General features: G+C 38.3%; 3 protein-coding genes across 4 annotated transcripts in view; 2 read left to right on the top strand and 1 right to left on the bottom strand.

Moving 5' to 3' along the window:
* The window catches only part of LOC138024819 (dihydropyrimidine dehydrogenase [NADP(+)]-like), a 48,814-nt gene extending 38,587 nt beyond the window's left edge, over positions 1-10,227 (top strand). For both annotated transcript variants that reach the window (XM_068871993.1, XM_068871994.1), the window contains exons 20-25: positions 1,090-1,210; positions 2,544-2,806; positions 4,013-4,192; positions 4,890-5,036; positions 7,050-7,281; positions 8,714-10,227. In XM_068871993.1, the coding sequence (XP_068728094.1) occupies positions 1,090-1,210; positions 2,544-2,806; positions 4,013-4,192; positions 4,890-5,036; positions 7,050-7,281; positions 8,714-8,787 (1,017 nt within the window). In that variant the 3' untranslated portion in view covers positions 8,788-10,227. The remainder of the gene's footprint in view (positions 1-1,089; positions 1,211-2,543; positions 2,807-4,012; positions 4,193-4,889; positions 5,037-7,049; positions 7,282-8,713) is intronic.
* Positions 10,228-12,354: 2,127 nt separating this feature from the next.
* On the bottom strand, positions 12,355-13,375 carry LOC138024821 (tetraspanin-9-like). The gene has a single exon (XM_068871997.1). The coding sequence runs from the start codon at positions 13,234-13,236 to the stop codon at positions 12,481-12,483; it is 756 nt and encodes a 251-aa protein (XP_068728098.1). The 5' UTR covers positions 13,237-13,375; the 3' UTR covers positions 12,355-12,480.
* A 619-nt stretch (positions 13,376-13,994) lies between these two features.
* The window catches only part of LOC138024820 (uncharacterized), a 53,174-nt gene continuing 50,158 nt past the window's right edge, over positions 13,995-17,010 (top strand). The window contains exons 1-4 of the mRNA XM_068871996.1: positions 13,995-14,104; positions 14,176-14,292; positions 15,376-15,482; positions 16,680-16,823. Coding sequence (XP_068728097.1) covers positions 14,029-14,104; positions 14,176-14,292; positions 15,376-15,482; positions 16,680-16,823 — 444 coding nt within the window. The 5' untranslated portion in view covers positions 13,995-14,028. The remainder of the gene's footprint in view (positions 14,105-14,175; positions 14,293-15,375; positions 15,483-16,679; positions 16,824-17,010) is intronic.

The following is a 17,010-nucleotide window of genomic DNA, read 5'->3' as shown; positions in this document are numbered from 1 at the left end:
AGATTGAGAACTGTTCATTTTATTCATGCATTTAAAGCCAGTCAAATACGCTTACGTACCATGCTTAAAATCTGTAGACGCAACTGTGGAAATCCACCTTCATTCTCATACAATAAACAGACTTTTCTTATTGTTGAAAGAAATGAAATCAACGAGAAACACTTTTAAAAGTGGGAGGGGGCTAGGTTTTGGTATGGTTCATGGAAGTGTGATGGGAGGGGGGAGTGGTAGGAGAAAACATCAACATAGGAAAAGAATGGGGGGTTACAGGGGCCTCTCTGCGGCCCCCGTTTCCATTATTTAGAGCAAAGTTATTTTAAAGGGGCAGTGTCATGGATTGTTGGTAAAAGTCTGACCCCAGTTGTTCAAACGATGGATAGCGCTATCCCAGGGTTCTCAATAAGTTTTGGAGTAGACAGCTTAAATATAAAAGTAGGCGGCGGGAGAAGCGCTTTGTCATTGTTTATAGCAAGTTTATGACCGAAAAGTAGACGGCTCTAAATTTAAAGTAGCCGGTTTTTTAGCCGGCTGCCGGCACTTAATGAGAACCCTGTATCCACCGAAAAAATCACTAGTCAGTGGATAAACACAAGCAAAACCAATTGAGTTATCCACTGGATAGTGAGTTATCCGGTGGATAGTTCTATCCATCATTTGAACAACTGGGCCCTGGAAATCAAAGGAGACTTGTTTACGGATGGCAAACGAAAATTAATGGCCATACATGCATGTAGTTTCTTCTTTCTTGATTTAGTATTTTTATGGTCCAAATAAAAGGGATAATGGCCAGGATACTACCCCTTTAACATCTTCCTCACTTATTCTGAGTTACTTCTGAATCAGTGAAAACCTATTGGTTATCACAGGTGTTTACCTAGTAATTAATTTCTAGTGCAGAATATGCTTTGAACAACTTGGCCCAGCACTGTGACTGTACAATCATGTACGTTGTTGTTTAGTGTAAGCAGGAGCGCATAAGTAGGAGCTTGGCTCTCCTATACAAGCCCTATGAGTCAACATTTGCTCATTGGGAGGCTCCTACAGTCATGGGCTCCTGGTGTCAGTATTATTATTTTCTTCTTGATATAGGATGCAGAACTGGTGCGTAACATTTGCCGGTGGGTCCGTGCTGCGGTTAAAATTCCATTTTTTGCCAAGCTAACTCCAAATGTTACAGACATTGTGGATATCGCGAAAGCTGCCAAGGAAGGTATAATGTACATGACTGTTGTAATAGGTGCAGTTTGTTAACGTAGTTTTTACTTGAGAAATAGCATTTACTGAGTCGAGAACTTCGAAGGAAATAGTGCCGTTTCTTAAATTCTCATGTACATCACTGTAATCCTTGGCTCATACTGAACATAAACTCATAAGTTGTTGAAAGGTGTTGCACACTTTCACAAGTGTGAAAGAGTTTGTCTGTGTAAGCCATTTCTTCTCAGGAGCACAAGTGATACTAGTTTATTATTTTGTCTTATGCCAGACGAGAGGTTTAAATCTTACTAAGTCTCTAAGCATTGGGTGGATTTGTTTTTGATGATCCTGAATTCAGCTCTATCGTGTTTTGTAAAATTTGGTATTAATTTAGTAACTCACTGGTTGTCTCTTGCCAGTTGAATTTCTTAATGTTTATTGATGTTTTAGTGATTTTTCAATTATTAGTGGCAATTAGCCTTTAATACACCTGTGCTAGCATTATAATTAACAATTATTCACGACTTCCCTGAGTTATTTTATAGCTTACATGTTCATTAGTTGTCGGTACTTATTGAAACCACTGAATATTATAGGTTCTGCAGTTTAACTGACCTTGTACTCAATGTTGTCCTCTCCTGAATGAAAGAAGGATACTTGAGCCATGGTAGCAGCTCAGACTTTAACACAATGGACACCGCTTCAATACTAAACAATAGGCAGCTATAATATAGTAACTGCTACACTACGGAACTTGGGCTAAAAAACATCCTTACCAGCTAGAGGCCCAATAAACTTTTCGTTTTAGTGTGGAAGACCCTAATATCCTCAATGGACCAAATTTTTGTGCACAGGCTATGCTCCTTGCTTTCTCTGAGAGACTACCCAGTATTTTAAAATACACAGTAGGATTCACTTGGAAACTGACAGGGCCTCGCACATCTTTAAGCACCTTGAGAACTCAAAGGCATATTCCCTTACACCCCACATAGTATTTATAGTTATTTGGCCTTCTAGAAACTCTCCAACACATATTGCTTGATTATCATCATGTTCAGACCAATTGCTCACTTTTTTAAATACAAAGCAAGCGAACAGAGAATCCGTTATAGTTTACGTTTTACAGTATTGTAGTTTGGCTGAGCTCCTATCCTGTTTCAAACAAGTGTGCTGTCTACTTTTATCGCGATAGCTCAAGTGAGGACGCAACCTTTACATTTAACGCAAGCCGTTCAAACAGTGTGAAAGTGAGGGCACATCCCAGTATTAAATGATGGGGCTGTGCTTGCCCTTGACTCTTTAAAAGCTTACCATTTTAAATCAAAAGGTGAATTTATTACTGATTTTAGGTTTTGCTGATGGAGTGACCGCAACCAACACAGTGTCTGGTTTGATGGGCCTGTACCCAAACAGTACTGCTTGGCCGTCTGTTGGCAAGGAAAGAAAAACAACATATGGAGGTGTGTCTGGAAATGCAATTCGTCCAATTGCATTACGTGCTGTGTCTGCAATTGGCAAAGCTCTGCCCGGATTTCCAATCCTAGCTTCAGGTGGGGCAGACAGTGCCGAAGCAGTGTTACAGTTCCTTCATTGTGGTGCATCTGCTGTACAGGTATAGACTAGTTGTTGCACTGTTGTAAATGGTTTCTGTCCACAAGTGAACCATTGCCAGGAGGTTTATTATCAGGCATTTATCTGCTCCCTCAACCAGCCATCAAAATTAGGTTTCTAAAGGCAGAATTGGTCAATATGAGGCTCCCAACATGGTCAGGAGCAGAACAGAACTGCTAGTAGATTGCATCACATCTGCTGACTTACGGAATAGACTGATGAAAACAATATTAAATTAATGATTGACCAATATTGGCATTTTAATAGTTCCCTGGAAAAACCTGGACCAGTAGACAAGCCAAGTACCTCTGGACATTGGACATGCACTCACAAACAATGTCTTATAGTATTGGCCCAGCCTTCTCTCCTATACGAATGTTGACAAAGTGGCGAAAGTACTGTGCAAGCCATGAATACATGTAGATGGAATGGTGTAGTACACCCTTGGGAAGTGTAGGATACAAGTTTCTTGGCAATGGGAAAAGGGGCAGCTGAAAAATCTGAGTCCTAGGCAGGATTTGAGCCCATGACCTCTGTAACACTGGTCAGATGCTTTATGCATTCAGCTACGTTGCCAAGAAACTTGTATCCTATCCTTCCCATGGGCACATTACATCTTTCCGTCTATCTATGTACTTGTACATGTAAAATTGAGGTGCTTGACTTTGTAGAGCCTGCAGATCTAGACCAGTTGGACTCGTTGTTCTTTCAGGGCAAAGATAAAAGCTAGAAGCTACCCAGCTCCCCAGTGAGTTCTAGTAACCCAACATTGGATTAGGGGATGGGGGGAAGTATGGAGAGGTTACCAGTAACCTTTTATCTCACAGGAAAATTAGGGAATGACCATTATTATATTTTGCAGTGGTGTGTCACACCTTCCCAATGACTTTTGTCCACTATTGTAATTTATGGCCTACCTGCCACAACCTTAAGTTGTCTAGCTGTAGCTCAGTGGTATAGCATCTAGTGAACTACAGTGTAGTAATCCAAATGTCATACACGTAGGCTAGATTCCTGTCAGGGGTGATCAGAGTTTTTTTCCCAAGTATCTTTAAGTCATTATTGATGCATTTAAGCATTTAATTTTGTCTACTGGAGTTAACATGATTATTAACATCCTTTTCCATTCCTCCGTGAACATGTATTTGTAGATGCTACTTTCAACAACTTGTAGTCAAGTATACGGTAGTACTCTTCCTTTATACAGATATCAAGTGCTGTGCAGAACCAGGACTTTACCCTGATTGATGATTACGCATCGGGACTGAAATGCTTATTGTATCTCCAAACTATTCAAGCGTTTTCAGAGTGGACTGGCCAGAGTCCTCCCACACCAAAACATCAGAAAGGAAAACTTGTTCCAACAATAGCTGACCTTGTTGGAAAGGTGTGGGTGATTTTGATGCTATTGTATTCATGCAAATACTTTGTTTTGAGATTTCTATTCAATGTCATAATACAGTGTGCTAATGCGCTAGAGGGGAATCTATTTCTCTAAAACTTGAAATTAGCATTTGTATCAATAACACTTGATTTTCAGTGAGAATGCAAGGGTTGGATATGGGAGGTTTCAAAAGACAAGGCCCTATAAGTCTTGTTCATTCTCTGAACAAGTGGAGGCTGTGGGAAGGAATGACAATTATTGAGGCAAAACTTGAAGAGCATATTGTGTGTAATTATTAAATGCTGTTGTCTTGAAGATCTCAGCCCTTTCTGGGTTATAACGCAAGCGAAAAATTTTTATGCAATGGACTCCTTGTGACGCGTTGCGCCATTAAAATAGCACTAAGAAAAATTTTCATAGGTACTAAAATTCGCAAAAGAAAAAAGTAACTATCAGGTCTTGATGGATGGAGTAATATTAGTTTTGTTATCTTGTCAGGTTTGAACTAGATTCGCTTTTCTTACATTTCGGTTTTGTGTGGTTGGTACTCATTGAGCCCCTGGATTGTGCAACTGATCTTTACTGTCATTTTTGTCAAGCTACACAGAATTTAGTTGAACGGCTCCTGACAAAAAAAGACGAAACATGAAACCAAAGACCCCAAACATTGAATTAATTATTTTTTGAAACTTTCTTGCAGTCTCTTCCCAACTTTGGACCATATCTGATGGAAAAAGAAAGTCTTGTGGCAAAGCACAAGGAGAAGATTATTTTGTTGAGTAAAGAGTTTGAACCAGAGACAGTCAGACCAGCTTTTAAACCTGACAAGCCGGTTCCACCAGTCAAGGTGATTATCTTGGGTTCTAATTGCCACAAGATTCTCTATCTAGCATCTCACCACTCTAAACACAGTTATTGTTTAAAGAGAATTATTTTTATTAATACATGCTAGTCAGCAGTAGCATGGTATAAACTGAAACAAACCAGGGACCTGTGTCTCAAAAGTCCCTGGGGTTCAAGCATGAAACTGGAAACGTTTTCCTTTTGAAGATACAAAGTGTTTTATATTAACATTATAATTATATCACCATGACGCGAAATACACCTGAGAAATGTTGGGATCTTTGAGAAACAAACCCCAGGTCCAGCTGTCTGCACTATGAATGCCACGCAATGAGAGCGTTTCAAATTATCTTGCATAGAGGAAAGTTTTTAATCTCAGATTTCATTGTGACAGTAGTTTGTGGTAGTATAATTATGTATCTCAGAGTATAATTATTGGCTACTTAATTCACCCAGAGACAACAGCTAACATACTGGTACATTTTTACCCTCCTTTGAACCTGACGATTACCGGTAAGACTCATTTGGACAATGGCAGCATGAAGTTGTCTAAACATGATAATCAAATTTGCATTTGGGAACATTCTTTTAAACATGGAATGCCCAAAGACACCCCAAGAGAAAGTGGCCATTAGGCCACTTTTTGATACAGTCAGTTACTCTCAGCTTAAAATTTTATTGAAACCACTGCACCCCTCCAACTCTAATACCAGGCCAAACAATCACACCGCAGCTACCGGTATGTCCCTTACGATATCCCATAGCCCTTTTACATGTACTCCCAATAGTGGCACTTATAGATTTTATTGTCTAATGCCAGATGGTTTACTTGTCATACGGGACCCCTCGGGGCTTAAAGGGTTAACAACATCTAGGTCCACTAAAAAACTATGTCCCCCAGGGGTGGATCTAGGGGGAATGTGCAGAGGGTGCACCCCCCTCCCCTCAGTCAGCTACGTTATTCTTTAGTGGTTCACCCCCTCCTAAGAAAAATCCTGGATTTGCCCCTGTCTCCTTTTAAAATTTTATAAAGTTTGTGTTCAAAGTGTGCTTAATTCAAACAACATTAAGAGTAGTTAGGTGACTTGAAAGTGTGTGCCTACAATAACGGCCTCATAAACTTGGCAATTATCTGTAGAATTGGACAAAATTAATGATTCGTTTCTTACCAATAAATTATTATTAGTACTCTATGTCAACATAATGAACTACTGAGAGGGAGACAAGAGAAAAGGAATGCATGGTCATACATTGTACTCTTTGCGGACAGCCTGAGGCAGCTCTTGCAACATCACTTTGAAACAGCATGAGCTGAACTTCATAGGCAATTTAGTCATGCATAGATTAAAGTGCTCCTTAATTAACTTAAAAGTATAAACTAATATCTTGCAGTTTACTCATTACTACCTAAATTCAGAACATAAGTTATTGTATTGCTCAGTTGCAGTAACGAGGGCAACTGAAAAGTTTTGAAAACCATACTTTCAAAATTAGGAAGGGTTATGTTTTGACAAACGTTGGCCGTGTAGCACTTTATAATTTCAACAGACTTAATAGGGCTAATGATCACATGGTTCATATGGGGTACAAAACTAGCACTTCACATTACACTCTAATCAGTTAAGTCTTTCAAAATTAGGTAGTGGCATATGGTGTATACGCATACAGTACCAAAATTTAGTACAATAATGTTTCTTGCAATAACCTTGTACCCTTATCATGGAACACTACATGTATGCATTGTCTGCAGATAGCAACATTTTTGTAGAACCCATGCAAATCCAAACATCTTAGGATGAGCATCTCTATCATAATGATAGTCAGATTAGTTAGGCAATTTAACTAATTGTTAACTAATTTAAAAGTTTATTTCTCGTTAACTACATGTACTTCAGACTAACTTGAGATTACCATGTACATGTATCTGTAATTGTTACACATTATATAAATTATATTGTAGATGATAGTGGTGACTTGCACATAAAATAGTAATCTTTGGTGTTCGTTATTGTCCCAGGATGTTGTTGGAGTGGCGCTGGATCGCATTGGTACCTATGGTGACCTTGACAACAGGCAGCAAGTGGTGGCTGTTATTGATGAAGACTTGTGTATAAACTGTGGCAAATGTTACATGACCTGCAATGACTGTGGTTACCAAGCCATCACCTTTGATCCCCAAACTCATTTGCCACATGTGACAAAAGATTGCACTGGTTGTACACTCTGTGTCTCCGTCTGCCCCATTATTGGTAAGATAATACTGGATTCACAGTAAGACTATACAGACATAGTTACTAAAGTTAACTGGTGACAATTGTTCGGACATATGTTTTCTCAAGGACTCTGGAGGCTGTGTGGTCCAGCAATTAAGGTGTTGGGTTCGTTCAGGTTATTTAAATGAGGTATCTGTGGACTGTCTTGATACCAGGGTGCATTCCACTATAAACCACGCATTTGCTGATAGATTTTTTCAAGCAGAATGTTACACTAGATCACTGTTCATTTAGTCTCAGTGATTAATGAAATTAATAAAATAGGCACAGGCCAAACGTCAAACTTCACATGAGACAGACTAAAAATAGAACAAATTAAGTTCGTGATAAGTCTGATGTTTGACTAAATTAAGTTTGAAGAACTGTATTATTTTGGATCAACCAACACATTTTATCCATCTGCCTCAGATGGATAGGACGTGTGAAGATCGAGTCTGGGGCAAACATCGCACTTCTCAGATCATTAGTCGACTTATCTCCTTATTAAAAAAATTGTGTGATAATGTATATTTTTACTTTTGCATTTGGTTGATGTTAAGTTTGACTCTTGACTCAACATTCTTAATTTGGGTCCACCCAAATCAATTTGGATCAACCCAAACTACCATTGGTTTGTCTCGTGTGAAGTTCAATGTTTGGCCCGGGCTTTATTAATTTACCGGGGGTAATACCTTGGCTGTGGGTTTTGGTGCTTTCAAAATAATTATTCAGTTAAGACATTTCACTTAGATGAAGGACTAATAATATTAATGCTCGAAAAATGATCCACTGGCAATTCTTTCTTACGGTGGTTAGTTTACTTACATCAACTTGTTTGATAAAATATCATATTATTTTTTCAGTTTCGGTCCCCACCAATGGAGCACCACATTTCCTTAATTAGAAACTAACCTCTTCATTGACAACAATTATATAGATTTAGCCAAGCCTAAAATCAGAGCTCCTGGGTTATTTATTCTTACAATAAGTTAACCTGGTTTGAACCTTCGATCCAATCGAAACCCAGTACCTGGGCAGCGGTCAACTTAAAAAACAGCTCTAAACCCATGATGTAGTCATGTGATACTGGTCAGCGGATACCTTGTTTTGACAGGTGTCAATTGACCATAACATGGATGTCCAATATCAAAGATGTACGCTGTAAATGGACACCATGTTGGGCATATTGATTATGATCAGGATATTATTAAATTATTGGGCAACTTTGTTGTGTGCACACGCCCACAAGCAATGCCACTAGCCATGATTACCATGAGAAAAAAGCGCCTCATGGGTTCCTATGAGTATGGTGCTCTGCTTGGCGGTCCTTTGGGCTGCTGGAGCTCCACTATAAACTGTAGGAGATACGTCCTCAGCTGTAAGTGATGTCATCCTTAACTTCTGATCAGCAAATTTTTGCTTCATTTAGACTGTATCAAGATGGTACCAAGGGAAGGTCCTTACAAGCCCTGCCGTGGTGTTCCTCTTGCTGTCAAAACCTAACAGTACATCATGAAAACACATCTGAATCTGTTACACAGTTTGTATGACTGGTCTGTCTGCAACAAATGTTATCAGTTGTGGAGGGTTGGGTAAAAGAGTGAATTAAAACTTTCTTTTGTATGATAACAGCTTATTTTTAACACAGAGTATTATTATTATTATAATTTATTAGAGCTCAATTGAAATTTATCATAATAATTATATTGTAAGAATAAAGATAAGCATTATTTGAAAACATAATCAGTAACAGTTTGATAATCCAACATGATTGTAAGGATTTTTTTGATACATGTAGGTCATTTTCGTGGTATTAAGGATTTAATCGTAATTACACCAGCTTATAAGTGTAAAAGGAAAACGTAATAATAATTAGTGTCAGTGATGAAAGTATATTTTGTGAAGAAGGTTTTTGGAAACAGGTACAAAAAAACGGTAAATTGAAAAGAAAACTTGAGGAGGATCCACATGTTTATTTCTTGATGGCAGAGGATTTGTAAGGGTGAGTTTGCATTGGACAGAAATACTTTTAACTCCAGCAAGTTTTGTCAAGGTACTATGCCTCAAATGACACGTAATAAGGACAGTTTCTTCAATCATCTTATGTCCAAGCCTTGACAATAGCAGAGGTACATGTACCGGTACTTCAAAACAGTCTTACTACATTGGTGTAGTTCAGCTAAGTAGGGTTAGTTTGATGATCAGTTTTGGTGGATGATATTGGTGGATATTGAACATCAAATGTGTCTTTGCACCTGTGGTTTTATTCTGCATAATTATATGACAAGTCAATCGCGTCCTTAGAGTCCGCTTTTCTTTTGCGTAGCACCAAGAACACAGACTCTGGCCACTTCCAATGTATGCACAGTTGTAGCAAGGTCCATTTTTGTAACCGTTGAAAACCACTGTTGTTTCGAATTTCTGAGCATGCATGGATGATCTGGAAGTCCGTGATTTGCGGACTTCCTGCCTTGGAAGTGACCATTGAGTTTTCACTCACTCTTGATTGTTTGAATTAATTAGAATAAAATGGGGTAACATCACTGTTTTCCCAAGTTTCAGGAGACTGTCCTTCCAAAGACAGCCTTGTACAGCATTCAAGGACTTTAAGTAGCTAAGATTAATTTACGTCTTCTGACATTTAACTTTCGGAAACACTGTTTGTACTTTGCTTGGTGGGGTGGGGGACTTAACATTACATTTCTTCATTTTGAAGATTCTAGCTTTATTAGAACACATTATCGTGGTAGTCTGAATGCATTTTAGGTTTGCTTGTGAGAGTTTTTACACGTAATTGTGTTACTTTAAAATGGATGTCTTTGGGCCATTCCATCAAATTGACACTGTGTTTCATTGATGCGAAGTTGCTGTGTTAAGGGTATAGTGGCAGATCAAGACTTAGTGTGACGAAAAAATGAACAATAAAGGCCAGTGTTTGCAGTGTTTTTCTCTTTGTCAGTTTTTATTTCAAAATTTATAATTTTACCCTATGCAGTGTATTTCTGTAAAAGAAACCCCACCCCCCTCCCCTCCTTGTAGTGGTGACTGTAACAAGAAGCAATGATGTGACAGCCCCTTTTAAGGTTCATAACATCAATATCCTGACCAACTGCAAGTATCATTTCCATTTCACTTGAACACAACAAAATTATTAATTTTTCACTTTGAATTTGCATTTATTGTTTTATTACAATTCTAGACACTTGGAAATTTTATTCCCACCTTTTTGTTATCTTAAATCAAAAAATCTGACAAGTTCCCCAAATAATTAATTCATTTGCTATGGTTTTTTTTACTCTACTGAATAGTTTTCCTAATAATAATAATAATAATAATAATAATAATAATAATAATAATAATAATAATAATAATAATAATTATAATTATTAATATTATTGTGATCAAAAGTTATAAGAACACCTTGGTACAATTATAACTTACATTTTGAATACATATTTCTGAGTAATATTTACCACTGTTGACTTACAGTCAAGCTACGTCACGCGTAACCAGTAGTTTTGAAATTTGAACTGAATGTTCAAATTATTCTGCATGCCAGTTTTGAACTTTTGATGAAAAATTATTTTTCAGTTATTGTGCATTTTTCGTACTAACTTTCGGAAAAATCTTAAAGATTCCTTTCAAATCTCAGAAACTCCAAAGAGGAATTTGGGTGTTCTTTTTAGTCTCGCGGATTCTGGTCATAGCTTGACTGTAAAAACAATAAACCAAGAAACAATTGCCTGTATAATTCCATGTTGACTTTGACAAGACAGTCTGTTGCTCCACATCCCAAGTAGGGGTGACAGCATGTTCATGTACATGTACATGTAAGGGCTGTACAAACTGTCCAAATTCTTTTGACCCTAAGAACTTTAGAGACCATTTAAAATTGTTAACACTAAAAAAATCTGTGCAAGGTAAAAATTCACCATTCACTTATGAAGGGTCACTTTTTCTCCCTTCATCATGAATAATAATTATTATCATTTCATCTGAAGCCCTCCGCAGTCAACGGAAGCCAGAAAAGTAAAAGACTACAGTATCGTAGTCACTCCTTTCCTCTGAGGTCCCTTGACCAAGGAAGTAGTATAGCACCAGACGTAAACAGTGAATTAAAATAAAATTAAAAAACAATGTGAGATGGTTTGTATCAAGACAGGGTTTGTACGGGTCATGGAATCGAAGTACAGTGTATTTCAGTTTTCAGGCCTGGAAAGTCTGGAAAGAATTTAATTGTCGGTCATGGAAAGTCGTAGAAAATTATAGTTAGGTACGTGTGGTACGTATTAAAATTATTGCAGAAGTGGAAGCAAGGACAAAATAAAATGCAGACGAGTTATGTAAGAAAATACCCCTAAAACAAGGACGATTTTGACAATTTTCGAAACTGGCAGCTAAACTTTAGGTCATGGAAAACTGGAGAAAGTCATGGAAAATGTCATGGAAAGTCATGGGATTTGAAGAACTCTTATTAATAAGAGTATGAACACTGTAAGACTGGTAATCTCTAGCCCCACTACTGTCCATAAGAAAGATCACTGCAAAATGACCTCTTTTGATCTGAGATCTTGAATTGTGTAATTACAGTAATCCTCCCTAATTCCCACAAAGGAAGTTTAACCCATTGACTCCAAAAGCGAGACTTAAAGAAGATGACATTACTCTAATGCCAGAAGATTTTACTCATCAATGGGAAGTGATTTTGTGCTCAATGGGTTAATAACCACTACATCTACTCATAAACTACAATGTCACCTTTACCTATTGACTCCTCGGACTGAGGCTAAGAAGATTTTGCTCTGGCTGATGCTGGATGATTTCATTCATCAAGGGGTGGGGTGGGGTGGGGGGGGGGGGGGGGGTAGGAGTCGATGGGGAAACTGATGCAACATCCCATAATTTTTAGATTCAAAATCCAGCCAGCACTGCTTCGTGGTTACTGTATGTTCACAGTGCATCGTGGGACAAACTATATAATTATACTAAACTTGGGTCTGGAAAAAGAATTAGCATTTTGGAAAAAGTCTGGAAAAAGTCTTAAATTTGCAACCAAAAATCTGTGCGAACCCTGGGTATTGCTCCTCACAGATGCCACTGTTTAACATTTTGCTGTGTTTGTTTAAGTAATATTGGCTTTAAAGAGCTTGCAAAGGAAGCAGTCAATTAGGTATGTACACGAACCATTAAAAGCCGTCATACATAAATGTCAAATTCATGTCGTATCTGACAACACAGGCACATTCCAAAGATCATCCCCATTATTTGTATCACAGCAATCCAAATACCAAAGCCACTTATGACGTGCAGGTTATTAAGCAGATATTTTCGAACAAAATTGTAGCACCCCTTGGTGTAAATCTTTGTAGCATCTTTGGTCACATGCTTGTTACAAGACTCATCAGAAGGGTCTCTGCAGCAGCTCTTTGGAACAGAACCTTCATGTCTTCTCCCCCATCTTGTGTTGAACCAGTCACTGTATTTATCATTCCCACAACACTTAAAACTCGTCTGGATTTCATCAATCGCCCTGGTCACAGAATCATGATTATCGTCTCTATATCGGTTTAGAGTTTGCTTTATGTCGCCTCGCAAGTTCTTCTCAATTTCTTCCCTATACACGTAAGTTAGTACCAGCGCTGTGATCTCCAGAGCAAATATAATGGCAATGAATGCAAAATAGGAGCCAAGCATACATTGGCTCTCTTTGATTGCGCCACAGCAAGCTAGAAAAGCAACGACAATGGTAATTGCGCCAATGACAACACACAAGATCGGTGCAGACTTGTAGTTGATAGATCCACTGATCTTCGTGTAATCTCCAGCAACTTCTCCTTTGCTACTCAGCAACCAAATCCCCAAACCAAACAGGGTGCATCCAGCTAGCCAAAACAGCAAATTGAAGAAAACTACCATGAATTTTAGACATTTGTAGCCGCAATCTGCGGACATGTTGGATGCGAGAAGACTAAACGCGAAAAGTCCCTCTTCTCTTGCCTATTGTGACAAAGTTTTTATATTACAGCAAGACTTGTTAATTTCCTGTGTCACTTAAAACAACTGAGTCGAGCGCATAGCTTTGAGACGTAAGTCCACAAATGAAAGAAAACTACCGTGAGTGTAGTCTCGATGAATGAGCTTCTTTATCGACGTCCTTGAAGTAACTAATCTTGAAGTTTGCAATCGGATCTTGTAGGAGAAGTAAACGCTTTTAAAATCGCCGGAGCGATGACCTTTTCGTGGTTGAGATGACGACGGGAACAATATTTTGATAGAGTGCTTGCCCCCTTGATTTAACGCACAGAAAGCGTCATGATTGTTGTTGCCTTGAAGATCTTTCACTCAAAGACGCTAACTCGAAAGACATCACTCCCTAATTGCAGGCACAAAACATTAACGATTCGCTAACGCGTGAGGAAGATGGCGGATACCGCAAAATAAGTCAGCAAAACCATAAATAATTAACCGCACACGACGCGTGTCCAATACCCTTGAATCGCGAATATTGCCACCAGGCGAGCGATATAATATCGAAGACTTTACAAGATAACATATTGAAATGGTGCGCTGAAAAGGCTATGTTTATCTTTGAAGCCATCCTTGGAATGCAAGTTCCAATAACAAGTATGGTATACACTAGACAGAAAAATTTTGTGCTTTTGTCCACCATCTTGAAAACCGGTAGCGGACTGGGATCTACCTTTGTGTCCAGTTTCCACTCAAGCTGGCGGCCACAAAGCCATCATGGCGGCCAATAACTTGTTATTATTTACCATGGTAATATGTCTTGGCGTCGTGTTTTTAAGCGGTAAAAGAACAGGTAAAAAATTGAATGATTTGAAACCCATCGTGTACTTATCAGATAGTGGTGAATGAGATCTGCTTTTTCAGAATCTTGGAATGATGCCTCTGTGAACGAGTTGTTTATAATGTCAAAAGGAGAACTAGACACTCACGCGAAGAACGCCTCATCCAGTTGGCCTTTCTGTGTGCTTTACCGAGACCCAAGTACGCGTTTTTTACGATTCTATAGATTATTTGATTTGTTCAGCTTTGCCTTGATTAGATTTACTGTCTTTTCCTAATTAGAACAAGCTCTTGTTGTGATGTTGGATCATCATCGTTTTTATCACCACCATCGTCATCATTATCATCGGCATCGTCACCATCATCGTCATCATCAGTTATTATCAACAACAACAACAACAACAACAACAACAATAACAACAGCATCACCGTCGATCATCACCTTCATTATCATCATCATCGTTGTCGCCATCAACATCATCATCGTCATCATCATGATCAAGTTTTCAGATCCAAAATTCATGAATGCTCACAAGATTATCCCTGAAACCAGGGTTGATGCATGCCAATGTGTGCGTGTGGAAGGTTGTAGAGGGAAGGGAGGGTGGAGGAAGACGTGAGGGGAAGGGGACAGTAGCCACTTAAAATTATCACCTGGTCATAATGTGGCTTATATAAATCAATCTAAAAGTGTTTCAGTTTGATTAGTTTGTGTTAATCCTATTACAGTACTAACAATATATACATGTACTCTACACTGTACACATCTCTGTAACCTTCTGATTTAGAAGCTCCTTGTAAAATATGGAACAAAGCTTCCAGTAAATTATTTGACACCATAATCAAGCTGGCAAGAAGCATGGGTTTCTTTATGTTTATTATTTTTTATTGATTAGTTATTTAACACTGATTGTTATTATTTGCCGAAGGCAAGATGAATATTGGTGAATAAAGGCTGACACAAAAAGTAAAACAAGTAACATCATAGTCTTCCTTATGGCTTCTGGGGCTTTGTCTAGGAAGAGACAATTCTGGTAGTTGTAAACAAAGATGTAAAACACAATTGAAATGGGGTGATTAGCTGGCTATTTACAAAGTGTTGTGGCTTTAAATTTATGACCTGAACAAAATGAGTGCAACTCATTTGTGGTCAGGTTGGGATTTGAAGCTGGAGCATTGTCAGTATATAAGTGCTATTTCTGCAGTTGAGTCATTATTATAATTATTACCGGTATTTGCTTTATAAGTACTGGTTGTCACAGGTTGTCTTCCTTTTTCGCACAGATGCTCCCTCTTCTAGGCTCGAGGGGAGTCTCATTCAGCTATTGGAAAGCTTAAAACCAAACAGTTTTATGAAAAATTGGACTCTGGCCACATTCAACCTGGATAGGGTATGATCCTAATAATATTATATCAGAAACCCATAAGGGTTGAAACGTGTAACGCACGTTCACAGCTTCCGAATATCCAGTGCGAACTGATTGGTTGAATGTTTCAGTGCTAAGTACCATATTATTTGGAAACCCCTTGCTCTTGTTGTTCCAAATATGGTACTTGACAAATTGAATATTCGAAAGCTTGTTTCCCAGAACACAAGGGGGCATTACACGTTTCAACCCTTATGGGTTTCTTATTATATTCAAGAAAATTACATAGAAGGACTTTATAATAATTATTTATTTTGTGTAATGATCTTAAATAATTATTACTTTCATTGTATTTGTTCAAGTCATAACCAAATATATAAGCATAACATTTTCGGATGCAGGGATGGTGTACGTAGTGCTTAGAGTGCTTGCTTCCCGCTAATGTGGCCCGGGTTCAATCCCTAGACTTGGCGTTGCAGTATCTGGGTTGAGTTTGTTGGTTCTCTACTCCGCTCAGAGAGGTTTTTCTCTGGGTACATGTACTCTGGTTTAATCTCCTCTCCTCTAAATTAAGATCAACACTTGATTTAATTTGTGTAAATTTACTGATTTCAGTTAAGAGTATCCCCAATCAAGTGCTCCAGCACCAGAAGACTAGACACTTAATAAAGTTCCTTTCCTTTCTTTATATTTATTTATTTTTTGTATGGCAACTTAGCTCTTATTCACCCCTGAAGCAGCTCCCATTGATGAGTAGAATTGTCTGGCATCTTTTAAGTGTCACTCTCAGGAGGTGAAGGGTTAAATACTGATGTTGCAGCCTTGCAGGTCTTACAAACAAAGTATTTTCATAAAAACGTCAGGGCAACAACTCTTTGGGATTTTCACCACTTTCACTCTCTCTCTTAGAAATTCAAAGGTGGCTCTCTTCCATGTACATGTAGGAGGGGAGGAGTTAACTAAAGGGGACAATATTAATAATTACATGTAGTAGATTTTTAACAGACATAGATTTTGTTCGTCCTTTTGTCCCCAGGGGGTCCCTCATAGGAGGCAATGGGCTAATAAAAGGAGACAAAGTTCTTTTAGTACTTATACAGAGTGTAGATGCTCTTAACCCTTTGCGGCCCATTAACGAGTAAAATTGTCTGGTGTTAGACAGAGGAAAATCTCTGAGTGACCCTCTCAAGACTTGGTTCTTGTCTATTAAATGTATTTCAGGGTATGTTATTTTGGGAAGGCCACCCTGGTAAAGTTCCAGCTCTGCATTGTCATATCTGGACTGCTGCTTCTCCAGTCAACTACCCTGTGACTGACGTGACAAAAATTACATCTCGCTCATTGCTGTGGTGGTTTAAGAATGTGGTAAGTTTTAGACAGGAAGAAAAAGAAAGAAGAGATTTTATGTAGTGATACAAGGCCATAGATATAAAAAATATTATTTGGCAATACTTTTTTTTAAATTTGTTGTCCATAAGAAATTACTGTAAAAGTTATGAATGAGTTGTTTTCTCCAAAAGAAATTGTGTTGTAAGTTTTGGAAGTTGCATAC

The sequence above is a fragment of the Montipora capricornis genome, chromosome 11, assembly GCF_036669925.1.
Source record: "Montipora capricornis isolate CH-2021 chromosome 11, ASM3666992v2, whole genome shotgun sequence".
Classification (NCBI taxonomy): domain Eukaryota; kingdom Metazoa; phylum Cnidaria; class Anthozoa; order Scleractinia; family Acroporidae; genus Montipora; species Montipora capricornis.
This window is presented reverse-complemented; position numbering and strand designations above follow the sequence as displayed.